The sequence below is a fragment of the Petaurus breviceps genome, unplaced genomic scaffold (genome assembly GCF_028583685.1).
Source record: "Petaurus breviceps papuanus isolate PSGF00001 unplaced genomic scaffold, PetGlider_PUasm1.0 173, whole genome shotgun sequence".
Taxonomy (NCBI): domain Eukaryota; kingdom Metazoa; phylum Chordata; class Mammalia; order Diprotodontia; family Petauridae; genus Petaurus; species Petaurus breviceps.
In genome coordinates this window covers 25147685-25166492 of record NW_027185759.1, presented here as the reverse complement: position 1 = coordinate 25166492, position 18808 = coordinate 25147685, and the positions used below count along the sequence as shown (strand labels likewise).

The following is an 18808-nucleotide window of genomic DNA, read 5'->3' as shown; positions in this document are numbered from 1 at the left end:
AAGCCTGGGACAGAGAGCAAAACTGTATTCTGGTTTCAGCACAAGAAATATTCAAAGGCTTCTTATTTTCAGAGGATGATACATTCAAAATAGGAAAATTCCCCCGAGGTCATCTCGCCCAACCTTCTTGTTTTAGAAATGAGAAATCAGAAGGCCGTGCAGGTTAAGCAGCTTTATTAAAGTTATGCAGCTAGAGGGGGCAGAGCCAGGGTTCAAATAAAGACCTTTGACTCCAGAGTCAATGGTCTTTCCACTAAATAAAATGATCATCTGCACAGAGAGGAAGTATTATTACCATTTGTGTGTGTAAACAAATACATGTAAACATATTTGCATGCACAGCTATGTATTTATATATAAATATATTGTGGGGGCGGCTAAGTGGAGTAGTGAGTAGAGCACTGGCCCTAGGGTCAGGAGGACCTGAATTGAAATCTGGCCTCAGACACTTAACACTTACTAGCTGTGTGACCTTGGGCAAGTCACTTAACCCCAGTTGCCCTGTCTTCCTCCCTTAAGAAAAAAACAAAGAAAAAAATACCTTATGCTATTAATATTTTGAATCATAATGGAAATAATCATAAACATTTTTAGGGCAAATACTTTTAGTCATATCCTAATGGATGATTTATGCATTTTAAACCTATCCCTACTATGTTTTAGGCCCTGGAAACAGAGCAGAGCTTAAAGTTTATGAAAACAAAAGGAAAATAAATTATGTCTATGCAATATGAATACTTCTGAAATGATTATTTTGGCTCAGAAGTGCGCAAACTAAATACAGATCTACTGGAAGAGACAGTTCAATAATAGAGACCAAAAAGAGACTGATTGATATCATCACAAAGTCACCAATGGAATTGTTCTCTCAATCCTCATCAAACCCCTCTTCAGTTTTGTTTAAGAGGAATGTTCTGGGGGTGGCCAGGTAGCACAGCGAGTAAGAGCACCGCCTCCAGTGTTGAGAAGACCTGGAGATCGAATCCCGGGCTCAGACACTTAGCACCCACCCAGAAACACCTGGCCGTGTAACCTTGAGCAAGTTACTTAACCCCAATTGCTTAGGGGAGGCCAGGTGGCTCAGCGAGTAAGAGCACCGGCTCCAGTGTCGGGATGACCTGGATCAAATCTGGGCTCAGATACTCAGCACCACATCCAGAAATAACTGGCTGTGTAACCTTGAGCAAGTTACTTAACCCTGATTGCTTAAAAAAAAAAAAGAGGAATGTTCTGCACTCAACACACCTGTTCCATTTAACTTTTTTATACTATTCATATATGAAAAGCAAAATATGTTAGCAAAGTGAATAAAAACATTATATATACATATATATCTTAATTTTATTTATAATTTGCTATCTTTGTTATGTTAGTCGCTTTTCTCTGTGTCACTATGGATCAAAATATGTTGTCATTTTCATCTTGAAAAAAATTACTTTGCCCCCTCCTTGCTATTATCTTTTCCCCTCTGATTTACGTGTCATACTGGAATGTTCTAAGGTAGTAGCAGAAGGATCGTGAGCTGAGAGGAACCTGCCAGGGGGAGGGAGAGAAGAAAAAAAGAGGGGCAATGAGTAGAGGAAGAGAAGGATGAAGAACAAAATGGGAAATGAGAAATAAAGGGAAAAAGTAGGAAGAGATATGAGTACAATGAATAACACTGTATGTTCCTAATGTTAAGGGACAAACATTTTCTGGTGAAAATAATATTTTTTGGAGTACTGTAAAAACCATGGAATAGTAAACTCACTAATTGTGTATATAAAGTGCTATTAATATTGTAGATCATAATGGAAAGAATTTCTGTGATTTATTGCTAAGCCATCATTATAGATTAAAGGACATTCTGCAAATGATATCTTACAAAACTTCTAGGTCAGAAATGCTCAATTTGTTACAAAAATGTCTAAAACTTTAGTGACTTCCTCATCTTAGTCAGAACTAGATTCACCATTGCATCCTTGTACCACCAGATGAAAAGATCAAAGTTTCTACATTCTGATTTTCTCAAGAAACATAGATTCGTATGAAAAAAAAAAATGGACCTCTCAGAAAGACGTGCACTGTCCTACGATTTTGACAAGAGTCAAGTCGATAGACCCTCATTTCTTTTATCTCTCTGTCCTTTATGGTCTGGGGTCATGGGTCAATGATAGCTGCCTTAAACAATCATATTGGTTATGGAGGATGTCTAGAGCTTTGATTTTCTTTGATGGGAGGATTCCTCATCTGAAAATTATCTCCATTGTTGTTTTGTTCACCTATTTCAGTTGTCTATGACTCTTCATGACCCCATTTGGGGTATTTTTGGCAAAGATATGGGAGTAGTTTACCATTTCCTTCTCCAACTCATTTGAGTCAAACAAGGTTAAGTGACTTGCCCAGGGTCATACAGTTAGTAAGTGTGTGAGGTCAGATTTTAATTCTTGTATTCCTTACTCCAAACCCAGTATTCTAACCACTGTTCAACCTTAGCTGCCTTTTACCTACAAGCTGTAGTCAAAGAATGGCCTGAGCCACTGATGGGTAAGATGGCTTCCCCAAAGTCACTCAGCCACTGAGTAGAAAACACATAATTTGAACAAAGACCCTCCTGACTTCAAGGCTGGCTCACAATATACCCTGCCACATTGCTCTGAGGACTGTCATGAGAGGTTTTGAATACATTTCCTGCAACACTTCTGAGTCAGACTTGAACCAGATTAAAATGTAATTGGAAAATATTTGGCAATACAAATGTACTAAAATAGAAAGCATCACATTTTCAAACTAAAGCAACCTGTAGTCCTTAGGGATCTTTAATTGTGGAATCGTGCCTCCCATTTCTATTTGAATTTGACAATAATGGTACAGTGGACAATAGACTGGATCTGGAGTCAGGAAGCCCTGAGTTTGAATCCAGCCTCAAACACTTACTAGCTATTCGATCCTGTCTGCTCCAGTTTCTTCACATGTAAAATGGGGATGATAATTGCACATTCCTCCTAGGGTTATTGTGAGGGTAAAATGAGTGAACATTTGCAAAGCACTTTGCATATCTTATAACACTATATAAATCTCTTGTTATTGGTAAAACATTATATTCCAAGATTTCACAGATTTCCCATCCCCTCAGCATGGATGCATTCCTCACTGATATAGAACATTTACCACTTACTAGATGGTCAAGTGTTACTATGACCAAATTCTCTCTCACCCTTGGCCCCCTTCTGAACATCATCTCCAGAATTAATAAGCTGCTCCTCGAATAAACCTAAAAGCCTGAAGTAAAAACTTTTCCTTCTTGACAAATGTTGTGATAGCTTTTGCTATTTTAGCATGTCGATTGACTTCAACGGTCTGATTTAGACTCAAATATTCCAATTCTTAGACTGTATAACTGACTGGTTGGCTAGACAGATAGATGAGTGGACAGTTGCGTGAATAGATGGCCAGATGAATAGTTGGATGAGTGAATTTAAAAAATACAGTTATCTTTGTGACAGATGGAAAGAGCACTGTCTCTGAAATCAGAACACTTGGATTCAATTCCTGTCTCTAATATTTATGGCTTTTGTGACCTTGGGAAAATCCCTCCACTTCTGTGAGATACATTTCCCTCAGGTGTAAAATGATGGGGTTTGATCCAGACAGCATCTGAGGCTTTTTCTAGACACATGATTCTATGAGGTATCAGAGCAGGTCTTTAGTGGAGATGTAGTTAAACTTCCATTAAGCAATAATTTCATTTTAAGAATATCTATTTTCTTTTTATATCCTGAGTCACCCTATAAATTCTATTTTATATTTAAAAGTACTGTGGACACTTTTTTATTTAATCCTCGCTTTATCTAATCTAGGTAATAAGATTGGAAGAATGATTTCTAATTTGAATCTAATTTTAGTTCAAACAATGTCATAAAGATTAAATTATTTTCCAAAGATGCCCCCCAAAAGCAGATATTTGGAGAAATTATTTTTTCTCAATTTGTTTCTCCCTTTGTAGAGCTTAGCACAAATATATGTAAGGTCCTAGGCTATATTTGGGTATAGGCAGTATTAACTATGTAAGTATTAAAGTACTTCTTATACCAAATCATATCAATAAGGTATTCATAATATTGATTTGGAGTTACTATGCTTGATCGGTTTTGGGGGGAGTGTATTTATTACTAAGATTATTTATACAAAGAATCTTATTCTTGTTGTTGTTATCATTTAGTTGGGATTCTCAGGTGCCTGGATTTGCCTATCATGACCAGTTCATTCAGATATCAACTCGCCTTCCATCAGAATATATCTATGGATTTGGGGAAGTTGAACATAGTGCCTTTAAGCGAAATCTGAACTGGCATACTTGGGGAATGTTCACCAGAGACCAGCCTCCCGGAGTAAGTGACTTGGTTCTTCCTTCTGGTCCCACAGAGGGCCTTCCAACAGAGCACTGCAAGCTCTGGCTATTTCTGTAATAGAAGTAGTGAATTTACAACAATTGTCATTCTTCAAGTGCATATAATCAGAATATAATCATTTTCTTATGATATACTTGAAGTATTTTTTTTAAAAAGTACCCAGAGCACCAGGATAGGGACTTTTAATACACATGATATATATATGAACACATGCATATATGTCTATGAGTGTCTATGAGTGGGTATAGGTATTTCTACTTTGCATAATTCAGGTTTGCCTTTGGGGGTACCATGAATCAGTGGCAAGCTTCTGAATAATACCTGGATTATCTAGGCCTATTTTTCATGTAATTGAGGTTTGAAAAAGGAAGGGATTTAGTTTTAAGTAAAATAGGAAAGAACTTTTTTGAACACTGACTTTTGAATAGGCCTGCACAATATAATGGCCCTTAGGCCATTAGGCCAACGGATTTCTCATGGCCTGTGAAAAATATAGAGCTGCTTCTGCATACCCTCTCCTGCTTGTTATGTGACCCGTGTTGATCAAGCACCAACAGTCTGTTTCTAGTCTAACATATCTGAGGCCTGAAGAAATTTAGCCTAATTTAATTTTGACCCATACCTACTGCTAAGTTGTGCAGGTCTGCTTTGAAATCACTTTAGACCTGGGTTCGGATCACATCTATGATACTGCCTAAGTGCCTATGGCAAATCACTTAACTTTTGCACTTAAATTGACTACAAAACATCTCTAATCCTGTAAACTTATCTCGTAGTTCTAGGTTTTAGGTGTGAGAATCAAGGCTACAGTCCAGGTCCCAAATCTCATTATTTCAGGGAAAGGATGTGTTTTCAGGATTCACCTTTAAATTTTGTCCTCAAATCAAAATCCAGGAATTAAAATCTGTCCCCTACAATATCCCCAATTTCTTCAGTAATGCAATAACTTGAGGACAAATGTTTCCTTTTGCCAACAACACACATAATTGTGGTGTAACTAGAAGCCCACCCAGTCACTCATGTCATCAGAGAAAATTTGCTTTTTGTATTCCTAATAGATTATAATCTGTCTGTCCTAATGATGTTAATGTCCAACATACATGCTTCTGAGGTACATACATGTAGGGTCCAAATTTAGGTTTAACTGCCACATTGGCTTGCCTTTTATTTTTCTTGAATTAATTTTTAGATTAAATTATTAAAATAGTAGTTCTTAACCAAGGGTCTATGTAGTTTTCTTTAATATTATAATAACTTTTATATCTTTAAAAATACTATACATTTTATACATAAAAGCATGCTTCTGAGAGGGCTTGCAAAGATTTTCTAGACTTCCAGTGGTGTCTGTTACATACACTGAAAAGGTTAAGAACCCTATATCTAATACAATCATTGACATTATGACTTGGTGGGACATTAATTGACTACTCACTTTCATGGGGAATTCCTATATTTTGATGCTTTTTTTTCTTATTGAAATAACTAGTTCAGATTTTCTTTTTTCTTTATATAAGAGTAAATGTTTCCTCTGCCCTATAGATATTTCAGATCAGAACATAAGCTTAGAATGAACTCAATAACTTTATTTCCCACTTGAAAGCTCTAAAGCAGAAGCAGTTTTAAAACATGGACAATGCATCCTTAAAATAATTTTCTTAGGGAAGCCTAATTGTTTCCTTCTACTAAAATCTGCAGCTCAGTGGCCTAGTGAATAGAGTGTTAGACTTGAAATCAGAAAGATCTGAGCTCAAATGCTACCTCAGACATTTACTAGCTGTGTAACCCTGGGAAAGTCACTTAAACTTTCTCAGTCTTAATTTCTTATTAGAATAAATAGAATATAGAATAGCAGTCCCTATTTCACAGCGTTGTTTCTGAGCATTATATGAGGTAACATGTGAAGTACTTTGCATACCTTAAAGTGCTATATAATTGCTAGCTATTGTTATTATATGATCAATGGGTCCATTTAACTCATAGGATTCACTGATCCTCTAATTGCAAAGTCAAATTCCAAGCCTCCATCACACCAACTCCTTGAAACACTTAGAACACTCTCTCAGTAACAGTCAGATATGCTATTGTGTTTTTCAGTATAAACTCAATTCCTATGGCTTCCATCCCTATTACATGGCTATGGAAAATGAAGGCAATGCTCATGGAGTTCTTCTACTCAACAGTAATGGAATGGGTAAATATATGTAAAAGTCTATATGGATTTTTCTAAAGTGATTCTGCTCTCTGAGATTTTCAATTAAAGTGACAATTTTATAAGATGATGAATGTGTAATTTCATTCCAGATGTGACATTCCAGCCAACCCCTGCTCTGACTTACCGCACAATTGGTGGGATCTTGGACTTTTACATGTTTTTGGGTCCAACTCCTGAAGGAGCTACTAAGCAATATCATGATGTAGGATTGGTTTTATATCTTCCTTCAACAATCTAAAAAGCAGTTTTGTCTATGATTCCCTTCAACCACTGAGCAAAAACCATGCTTTTTGTTGCTTTTGTTTAGGTCATTGGCCATCCAGTTATGCCACCTTACTGGGCTTTGGGATTCCAGTTGTGCCGTTATGGATACCGAAATACCTCTGAAATTAGGGAACTCTATCAACAGATGGTGGATGCCTCAATCCCTTATGTAAGTATATCAATTAGCAAAGCAAGTTTGATATTTAAAGGCATTTGAAAACATCTTAACATCATAAATCTTGGAATCCATCTTGTTCAAGTAACCCATTTTACAGTTTAGGAAACTGAGGCACAAGGAAATAGGTGATTTACCGAAGGTTCTTTGACTCCAAAGGCAGTATTCTTCGTGTTGCACCATCATCTCTCTCTACCACCATCTCATTTGCATCAAGTAATGAAATAGATAAATGAATACTAGTGAAGTTGTATATTGAACAAAACACGTGAAAGGTGTTTTCCATAGATACTGACAATAGATTGGAAGGCAAATTATTGAAACATATCATTGGTAGATTCATATCAGGGCAAATGCTAACTTCATTTTCTGCTTTTCTACAACTTAACTAACAGTAGAAGAATTGCTCTGCTCCCAATCCCAGGGATTAGTTAGGAAATTCTGCATATGATTATATCCCTGAATGTCCTATTGTATCTCCTTGGTGGTCTTTAAAAAGAAATCACCATATTTACCCAAAGTGAGATAATTATATCAATTTATTTTTTGCTTCATAGAGACAAGTAGCAAAGCTTCTGAGCAGGGGTTCTGTCATTTACCAATAACAGGAAGGCAATTTTGTCTCTCTAAAGTGAAATAGAAAAATTGACTCTAAGACATTTCATATGACATCATATGACCTCTAAGCTCAGGAATTTCTGTATTCTCCAATACCACGTGCTACACATGCTCACTGAATCCAGTTTTGAATTATTATATGACTTCATTGATATCCCTTAGTGGCATAACCTTGTGAATTAAAACAAGATAAGAGATCCTGGGTTCAAATCCTGGATCATCTAGTAATTCTCTGAGTCTCCGAGCAAAACTGGATATATGTGGATCAGCCAATGGTTAGCAACCACATTACTTTTTGAATCAATCATATGGAAGTGGTAACAGGGGCAATTAACAACTTCATACTGAGAGACTACATGATATTGTCAAAAGAGTATTGGGATTTAACGTGAGAAGATCTGAACTAAAAAGCTTACTGTGTGATGGAGCAAATTAGATAAAATAGTGGATAGAGTGAGTGGTAGATTTGGAGTCAGGGACACTTGAGTTCAAATTTTCCTTTGGAAATTAATTTTTTCAACACTTGGGAAAACTTTGCAATACTTGGGTAAGTCCTTTAACCTCTCTCAGCCTCAATTTCCCCATCTGTAAAATGGGAATAATAATAGCACCTATATCACATGGTTGTTGTGAAGATCAAAGGAAATCATATATACTGTGTTTTGTTAGTCTTAAAGCACCATGTAAAAATTAGCTTTTAGCATCATCTACCAGGTATTTATAGACCACTTTAAGTTGCAAAGTAATATATCTCATGATTATCTAGTCAAAGGTAGATTCTATGGCTTATACAAATACAGATATGTATATAGGCAAATATATATGCATGTATAGGTAAATGCACATGCTCTTATGCATTTTATGTGCACATGTATGTATACATATGTGTGTCTATATCTATTTAGGCCAGATTTATAATTTCATTAGGATAGGGAATTCCCAATGAGAAAACTCTCTCCACCCATGTTTATCAATACCTGCTTTTCAACTTCTAGTTATAGGGAGTTCCTTATGGCAAGAGTATGTCAGTCAGCAAGCATTTATTAAATGCCTAATATGTATTGGGCATTGTACTAAATACTGGGGATATAAAGCAAGGTAAAATATGTCATTGCCCTTAGCTTCACAAACCAATGGGTAAGACAACAGGAAAACAACAGCTACATACAAACATGCTATATGTAGGATGTACAGGAAATAATCAATCAAGGAAAGGTACTAGAATTAGGTGATATTAAAAATGTTTCCTGCAGAAAGTGAAATTTTAGCTGGCATTTAAAGGATATAAACACTTCAACTGACAGGGATGAGGAGGGAGAACATTCTAGGCATAAGGGAAAGCCAGTGTAAATGGCCAGAAAAAATAAGTGGGGGGTTACATAACTCATCAATATCTGTCAAAAGTGAGACAAGACTTCCTAACTCCAAGACTGAGTTTTAGCCACCATGCCACCTCACCTTTAAAACATTATTACCTCAGTTTACTGAGGCTTAGAGTGGGTTACTCACTTGTCCATGATCACACAGTAATAGGTAAGATTTGAATCTAGACTTTACCTGTTCACATTTCAGTACTTTACTCATCTCACCACAATCATAGCAGCACCTCTCCCTTGAAGGTTTATGCTGAAAGAGTTATTAAACTGCCTCTGCTCTTTGACCGAGCAATATGACTACTAGATCTATTTCCACAGATGATTGGGGAAAAAGGAAAATAACCGATTTGTTCTAAAATGTTTATAGCAGCTCTCTTTGTGGTGGCAAAGATCTGAAAGTTTTGGGGATGCCCATCAATTGGGGAATGACTGAACAAGTTGTGATATATGGTAGTTATTACTGTGCTATAGGAAATGATGAGCTAATTGTAGGAAAAACAAAAACATGGATAGCCTTGTACTAAATAATGAAGCGAGAAAGGATCAGAATCAAGAGAAAGTTTCATACAGTAATAGCAATATTGTTTTAAGAACAACTTTGAGTGACTAAGTAATTATGACTATTATAGATAACCAAATTAACTAAAAAGGACATATAAAGGAAGATGCTACCTGCATCCAGAGAAAGAACTGATAATTAGAAGTATGTATAGAATGATTTTGTATACACATACTCATACACATATTTATGTGTCTAATGTTAGCCATCTCTAGGGTGGGGGGAAGAAAGAAAAAAAAAGAAAATTACATGATAACTTTATTATATATTTAAAAGGAATAGCAAGTTGCACCTAATAGATGTTCCATTTCATGTACGATTATCTTTTTTTAATTCTACTATGTTATGGAAATTCTTTATTATTTCATAAAGTAAAAAAAAATACTGAGCACATTTTCAGGAATATATTAGGTTCTTAATAAATATGTGTTGATTGATTATAAAAAGGGAAGGTTTGAAGGGCTCTTCCATTACAATTAAAATATGAAAAAATTTTCACTGGGTCTCATGAGGTTTACTTATCTGTAAAATGGGGATAAATCAATTTATACTACTTATCAAAAAGTTGTGAGGAAAATGGTTTTTAAATTAAAATTTAAATACTAAAGCCCTATGCATGCATGATTTAATGAAAATCATAAGTTTGCTATAATTTTGTTTATAGTCCATGAAACCACTTCGAGTACTTAAGAGTAACATGGGAAGAAGAAATCAGAAAGAAAAAAATAACCACATTCATTAATTGAGTTCCTGTTTTCCATTCCATTGGGAAGGACAATCATTTTTAGCTCAAATGAACACATTATCTCTTGCTGACAGTCAGGAATAGTGACAAATTTAGGATGCAAATGCAAATAAACTGATTAGACTTGACAATTGAAGAATATTAATGAATATGGTAACATTTTTTCCCTTTAAAAAAATGTCATGTAAAGTTACATTAGTCTGCATTTCTTTGTTTTCTGGTGAGATAGACAGGAAAACCTATTAAGCCAGACTATAAAACTAACCATCTAGATAGTATTCTGTATAGACACAGGACAAAAATAACTTACAAAATCCTCAGGTTTCCTGCCACACAATCAACATCTTTTTGCCTTCTTTCTCCATTAGAATGTGCGTTCATTGAAGACAATCACTATGTTTTTGTCCTTCTTTTTAGCCCTCATGCTTAGCACAATGCCTGGAACAGAGTCACCTTGTGATAAATGCTATTAACTGCTGTGACTGACTTCTGTCCTTTTTATCTTTTGTGGAAAGTGAAAAAAATAGAATGGGCCCAGTTTGTGAGTTTGGGCCCAAATTTCTGGCCCGAGTTAGAAAGATAAGAAAGCACAATCGAGGTAAATTCATTGTTTCCACACTTGGACCTCTCATACCCGTGTCCTCAAAGGCACAAATAATGCCTTTATTAGGGTGAAAGAGATGAGGTCAATGAGTATTGGTCTACTGTATGAATATGACACTGCTGAAAGCATGACCAGGTATATAACTGAATGCTTCAACGTGTCTGTTTATTTACTCCTATCTTTGAATGCTGGGTGCATTTAGCCCAACTAATGGTTACCATATCGTCTGTAGTAACTTTCATTCTTTGAGATTCTTCCTTTGCTGTCATGATTCTTGTATATTACAGGATGTACAGTACACAGATATCAATTACATGGAGCGGCAACTTGATTTTACCCTTGGTGACAACTTCCACGATCTCCCAGAATTTGTTGATGAAATTCAACAACGAGGGATGAGATACATTATTATTCTGGTCAGTATTTGTTCGTTTTTCCTGATTAAATTTCATTCCTATGTCTTTATCTTTCTTTTTTTTTCCACCTTGAGTAAATGAAAATGTGAGGTACGTGACAATGTAAAACAGAAAATCGAGGCCAACAATTCCCGAACCAGAGGTACTCTGGTAAAGGTTTAAGAACTGAATCTCTGGGCTGGGTGGGGGAGTACAGATGACAAAATTGAAAATTGAATCTGAATTAATAATGTGTACTCCATCACTTTATTTAATCTAATCAACAAAATAATCACCCAAACTCTAAATTGTAGCTTTTGTCTAAAATTTCTTATACACACACACTTATATTACCACTGAAAATTTAACAATCAGCTTTCTCAAGACAGTATTAACTAGCTCCAGCACACCACAGTTAGAGATCACAATCATATCTTACTCCCCACTAGTCATTGTTTGCCTCCTTACACATTAACCCTAATTTGGGGCTTCCTAACTCAGGTCTTTGGTTATTTAAAAATAGTATTTCAATAATGGTGTCTCAGTATAATTATTTTCCTTTGAGATTCTCTTTTTTTTTCCTGCATTTAAAAACATTTTTTGAGAGACTTCACCAGCCTGGTGAGGCATCTATAACATGCAAAAATAGTTAAAGACTCTAACCCAAGGCTATCTTTGGCGTTCTGATTAACCTCCAGGAATGGTCTCAGTTTTCCCTAGAGTACATATCCTATTAGAAGAGCTCAGAAGTCATGAGAAAAAAAAAACAATTTTCCCTCGTAGGACTTTTGATCTAGCCAGGATAAAAAAAATGATTACAAAATGTCTATATCCCTATCAGTCCTAAACTCAAAGCCAGAGGAAGTCCTCTATGCTTGCCAGAACTGCAAAGCTACCTTTAAATTTGCAATCTCAGCAAGGAGATTCAGTTTCATACAACTTCCAGATGGCAAACTGAATCTTTTTCATGGAGAATTTATTAATGTATTTCAACTTGTTTTATTAGCAGGGAGCAAAGCCTAGCTTATTATCAGTACCTGGTGTACTGATTCTCATGCTCACTATACAATGATAGTTTGTTATATTTTACTTATTTACCTACCGCCTGATATAATTTCCTTCCTTGGTCCACACTGTTAAATCATCTTCAATGAAGGCAACATTGAGCTTGGAAGCCTATGTGGATACCTGCAATGGACATAATGGACAATTAGGAGGGAAAAATAGGCAATGAATGTTAATAAAGAGTGACAATGGACAGCTAAATGGTGAAAAATAAGGGACACTATGATTCCTTAACAAATGGGACAGCTTATATGATAGGAACTGTCAGATTATTTATCAATCAAATTTGTTAAGATTATAAGCTGATTGCAAATACAAATCATTTCATTCTTTGTATCTCCATTGTGCCTATCACATTGTAAGTGATAAATAAATACTAATTGATTGGCTGTTGATCAATGACAACTATACTTTGGTTGATTAGTGGCAACTATACTTAGTTTATTTGATATGAATGATTATTACATTTCAGGATCCTGCAATTTCTGGAAACGAGACAAAGCCCTATCCTGCATTTACCAGAGGGAAAGACCAAGATGTTTTCATCAAATGGCCAAATACTGATGAAATTTGTTGGGCAAAAGTATGACTATAATAAATATCTTTAAAATATCCAGAAAGAAAGAAGACAGTAAACAGAGAAATAAGAAATCAAGGAGGAAAGGGACAAGGAAGGAAGACAAAAGGAAGGAAAGAATGAAAAAAGGAAGGAATAAAGAAGGAAGGAAGAAAAGAAGGAAGGAAATAAGCATATATTATGGCTACCATATGCCAGGCATTGTGTTAAATGCTTTAGACATTTTATTTTATCTCAATCTGTTTGGAAACAGGCAGAATTGAGTATGTATCTATAAAAGGAATTCCCCCTCCCTTTTGGGAATAATATTTAAATTTTTCATCTGACTTTTAAAAATACCTATTAAAGCTCAATTCATAGGGAAAAAAAGATTTATAATATGGGTTATAATGATTTTTATGAACCAATTTCCAGGATGATGAAGAGGGCATTTATACTTCAGATGAAGCTGAAGAAATGATACCAAAGGTCCCTTCCAGTTCTATAACTAAGATATTATGGATCTATTTGCTTATAAATATATTTCCTGTAAGAATTTAAAGGCACATCTATGAAAGGAAGAGAATTAATTAGCAATTAAAGTGAAAAATTAAATTAAATTTGCCTAATGGCTATCACTTCAGACTGTGTAACATGCAAAATTTTGTTGATCCTATCCTTGAACCTAATTTAGACAAGGTGTTACCAGGAGAATAAGCATCCTCATGCCTCATTTGTTTTAACCAATTAGCAGAAACCCCTAACAGATCTCATATCATATCCTTGAGTTCTGTATCTTTTACCAAATTCACCTTCCATCAATGAGCAGAAAAACAGACAGAGCTTTAACATAGTCATCAGTTGACATTAGAGTTTATCAATGAAAGATTCATTATTTCATTCATGTGGGCCCTCTCATGATCTAGATTGGAATCTTTCTAAGTCTTAATAGACAATTTCATGAGTTGCTTTGGACATTTTTGAAAAATCCTCAGCTATTGGGCAATGTTCTGCCTTGGAACCTTTACAAAATTAGTTAGGCTGGTCCTAAGACTGGCTCTCCTGTAATGCCACACTGAAGGTCACATAGAGACTTTGAGAACCTTTGTATCATGATGAAGTATCATGATAATACTCTACTGAAAGAATAATATAGTATGTGTCCAGCATTATAGTCCCCTAGGTTTACCTTCTTCAGTGGTAGTGGGATTCTACATTGTTGCTTTTCCTTCCTTTTCTTTCAATAGGTTTGGCCAGATCTGCCCAATATCACAATAGATGAAAGTCTGACTGAAGATGAAGCTGTAAATGTAAGTTCTTCTTGATTTTCTCCTCAATCTAACAGCGATGAACAGGTGAATTCTTTGATCAATTATACAGATGCTATTTGCCTTAGTAGCTAGATTGCTGTGTGTAGAGACACACACTTTATCCTACACTTACTAGCTGTGTGGCTATGGGGTCACAACTGCTCCATAAATCTCAGTTTACTTATTTGTAAAATGAAGATGATAATAAGAGTATCTAAGGCACCTACATCACAAGTTTGTTGTGAGGCTTAAAGGAGATGGCATCCATAAAGTACTCCACGAACTTTAAAGTGTTATAGAAAATGAGCTGAGAAGCAAAATGGAATAATAGATAAGACAACCTCACTCAGAGTCAGGAAGACTAGAAGTTGTTTTGACCCTGACACATAGAGTTTATGGGACCTTATCGACTCATGGATTTTAGGACTTAAGACCGTTCTCTAGAATCTAATTTGCAGAGAAGCTACTGAGAAGTAGTGGGGCATTGAACTTCTTTATTGGAATTTCTCTGTGTTGATGAAAACCCAGATCTGCCTCAAGTAAATGAATAAATGTAAATAATCACAAATGGCAGCATTCTTTTAGAAAACCCAGTGCACTGAATCAGTGCTTTAAAGGTATGGGTTTAGTTAACTAAAATTATAGCTTTAGATTTAAATGCAATACCTCTTCTGATCTCAGTCTCCAAACCTCACTGAAGCTGTCAGGCTAGTTCCTCTACACACCCTTTCCAGTAGCAATAGAAGCACTGATTTAACTATAGTTCCAGTACTAGAAAGCAGGGTGAGAAGGAGTATTGGACATACTGTGGGTCACTGCACTCAGAGTACAGTGACAGGCAAGGAAGATGACAAGAAAACAGTTGGTGTGGAATAGGGTCAGCTAGACACTGTTGTCCAAGTGACACATTAACTAATCGGGACAGTGCAGTTTTCATGGCATGACATTAAGAGTTGAGAAATATTGGGGTGACTAGGTGGTGCAGTGAATAGAGCACTGGCCCTGGAGTCAGGAAGACCTGAGTTCAAATCCAACCTCAGACACTTAACACTTACTAGCTGTGTGACCTTCGGCAAGTCACTTAACCCCGATTGTCCTGCATTTCTCTCTCTAAAAAAGCAAAACAAAAAGAGTTGAGCAATATCATCATCATTATTAAGAACTAGAATTTATAACACACTATCATTTTTACATATTATTTTGTAAATATCTCATTTTATCTTCAGGAGGTAGGTGCTACTACTAGTATCCTCATTTTACAGACGTGGAAACTGAGGTAGGCTGAAGTTAGATGACTTGCTTAGTATCACACATCTATCTAATATTTGCCTGAGACTAGATTTGAATTCAGCTCTTTCTGACTCTAGGTCCAGTTTTCTCTTCCCTATGCCAGTTAGCTGGTAAGTTCCCTATGGCATCGTCGCTCTAGGTATGGTGCCTCAGCCACAGGGTAGATGACAAGAAGGTGTTCAGGATTGTGTCATAGTGCTTAAGGTCAGGGAACTAAATAATTTTGTCCTGGAGTCCCCCACCCCCATTTATCATCACTCCCACCCGGAGAATTTTCTAGGGCATAGGAAAGATGGTAATAATCTAGCATGGGAGCTCAAAGAATTAGCTTGCTATCCATGTGATTAATCAGTTGATCAATTAACAAGCTTATAGATGAGGAGGTTCACATCATAACCTTGTACAGATAGTAAAAAAAAATCATTATTTGAGAATCTCAGAATTAGAAGATATCTCAAAGGTCAAATATTCATATTCTTGCTTGAGAAAAATTCTCTTTATAACGTCACATCGGTGGTCATCCAGGTTCTGCTTTAAGGCTTCTAGCAATGAGATTCACTCCTTCCTGACACCACCAGAACAACTGAGGGCCCACATGTTTACATCTAACCCAAATCTGCCCCTTTGCAATTTATACCCATGCTGTCTAGATTTGCCTGCTGGGTCCTAGCTTCTTATGTCTAATCCTTCTTCCACATGAGAGAGAATAGTTATGCCATTGTCCATACCCCTTAATCTTCTCTTCTCTAGACTGAACAGTCTCAATTCCTTCACCATCCCATACAATTGTAGATATTGCAGTAGAATGAATCAGTTTAGGGTCTTCCACAGCAATCAGGGTCACAAATCTAGAACTCTCAGGGACCCCAAAAGGCCAACCAGTCCAACCCCTTCATTTACAGGTGAGGAAAAAATGTAATTGTATTTCAGGGAGGAATTAGGGCCCATATAAAACACTCCTGTGATTTCACCTAGACTCTGGAGACCATTTTGTTTTGTCTTTTATCCCTACTTTCTGGCACATAGTAGGTACTTAATATAGTTTGAAGTAGCTAGGTGATAGAGTGTAAATAGAGTGTTGAACTTAAAGATAGCAAATCTTGAGTTCAAATATAGCCTCAGACACTTTCCCAGTATGTGAACCTGGGCAAGTTACCTAACATCTCTGTTCTTCTGTTCCCTTATCTGGAAAATGGGGATCATAATAACACTTAACTTTCAGGGCTGTTATGAGCATAAAATGAGATGATATTTGTAAAGTACTTTGCATAAGAATAGGTATTTATGTATATGTATATCTACATACATATGTATATATGTACATGTATCTATCTATGTATATATATATATATGACATATTACTGTTCCTATTATTACTTTATGGTTATTGAAATAAAATGAATTTAATGAAATATAAGTGAAGGACTTGGAGTTAGGGTAAACAAAAGTGCCAATGATAACCATCTTCATTTTTGCTTCTGAACAATTTCTATGTTCAGAAAAGGTCTAAGGAAATTCTATAATTAGCCTCAGTTCCTCAAAAATAGTCTTACTCAACGATATTTTTCTCCACAATGAATTTTGTACCATTCTTTTACAGGCTTCCCGAGCTCATGTGGCCTTTCCAGATTTTCTCCGACCAAGGACAAGTGAATGGTGGGCAACTGAGATCCAAGATTTCTACAATAGTGTGATGAAGTTTGATGGTTTGTGGATTGTAAGTGGGCAGAACTTTTAGAAAATTCATACGGCGGATTAACTAAGATATGTTCACCTTCTGTTATTTAGGCTGCTTTTAGGAAAGGTTTTTTTTTTTTAAGTTAATTACCAGGGCACCAATGAAATTGCTACATTTGATGATTTATCTTTCTGAACATGAATGAATTGTCAAATTTCTCCTAACCAAAGGGAAAAAATTCTCAAGTCATTCATATTGAAGTGGATAGAATGTTACATCTTGGATCAGGAAGACCTGTTGTGACTCAGATAACTCACACTAAGTGTGGGGTCACAGGCAAATCCAATCACCTTTTTGAGGGTCAATTTCCTCATTTTTAAACGAGAATAATAATGTCAAAATAGCCACTGAAGCTAGAAACTAAGATACTCAGATGAGATAGTGCATAGGAATAACTTTACAAATTTTAAATTATCACAGGCTATGTTTTCATAATCATAATTTCCTGTAGAGAAACATTTATAAGCATTAGTATAAATATCTATGGTTACTTAAAACCTACTCACAAGTATATAACAGCCCCAAAAGCTATATTTAAGCACTCACTATCTGAGTTACACAATTTTAGATAAAAAGGAATTTTTTGCGTGTATTTGCTTTAGGATATGAATGAGCCATCTAGCTTTGTCAATGGGACAACTTCTAACAGATGCCGGAATGACAGATTAAATTACCCACCTTATTTTCCAGGTAAGAAAAAACTTGATATAGTCACTGTGGGATGATAATAAGTAAGATGAACCATGAATATCAATGATATTATAGGTTTGGGACCCTTTTGAAGGCGAGCCATGTGACCCACTCCCCTTTGTAAAAGCATTTACTTTCTTGGACCACAGATTCTCAATTTGGAAAGTCATCAGGGGTCATCTATTTTCACCCTTGTCTAGGTAAACATCCCTGACAAGGGTTCATACAGCCTCTTCCTGAAGATATCCAGAGAAGGGGAAAACATCCCTTTTTACGTTTGGTAGCCCTCATTGTTAGGCATTTGTGTTCTCTCTATCGACTTTGATCACTGGCAACTTCTGACAGTACATGTATAAGCCAATCTTCCATGTGACAACTATCCAAATATTGGTAGAAAGCTATCATTTTTCCCTAAGAATTCTCTTCCCTTCATTTATCAGCTTCCTTCCTTCCTTCCTTCTTTCCTTCCTTCCTTCCTTCCTTCCTTCCTTCCTTCCTTCCTTCCTTCCTTCCTTCCTTCCTTCCTTCCTTCCTTCCTTCCTTCCTTTCCTCCTTCCTTCCTTCCCCTTTTCCTCCCTTTCTCCCTCCCTCTCTCCTTTCCTCTCTCCCTCTCTCCTTTCCTCTCTCCCTCTCTTTCTTTCTTTCTTCCTTCCTTCCTTTCTTCCTTCCTTCCTTTCTTTCTTTCTTTCTTTCTTTCTTTCTTTCTTTCTTTCTTTCTTTCTTTCTTTCTTTCTTTCTTCCTTCCTTCCTTCCTTCCTTCCTTTCTTTCTTTCTCTTTCTTTCTTCCTTCCTTCCTTCCTTCCTTCCTTCCTTCCTTCCT

General features: G+C 36.1%; 1 protein-coding gene across 1 annotated transcript in view; it reads left to right on the top strand.

Annotated features, from left to right (window-relative positions):
• Positions 1-18808, top strand: part of SI (sucrase-isomaltase) — a 110563-nt gene that overhangs the window by 62426 nt on the left and 29329 nt on the right. Inside the window, exons 27-35 of the mRNA XM_069083660.1 lie at positions 4202-4370; positions 6486-6582; positions 6693-6805; positions 6911-7036; positions 11232-11360; positions 12877-12987; positions 14208-14270; positions 17161-17277; positions 17901-17988. Coding sequence (XP_068939761.1) covers positions 4202-4370; positions 6486-6582; positions 6693-6805; positions 6911-7036; positions 11232-11360; positions 12877-12987; positions 14208-14270; positions 17161-17277; positions 17901-17988 — 1013 coding nt within the window. The remainder of the gene's footprint in view (positions 1-4201; positions 4371-6485; positions 6583-6692; positions 6806-6910; positions 7037-11231; positions 11361-12876; positions 12988-14207; positions 14271-17160; positions 17278-17900; positions 17989-18808) is intronic.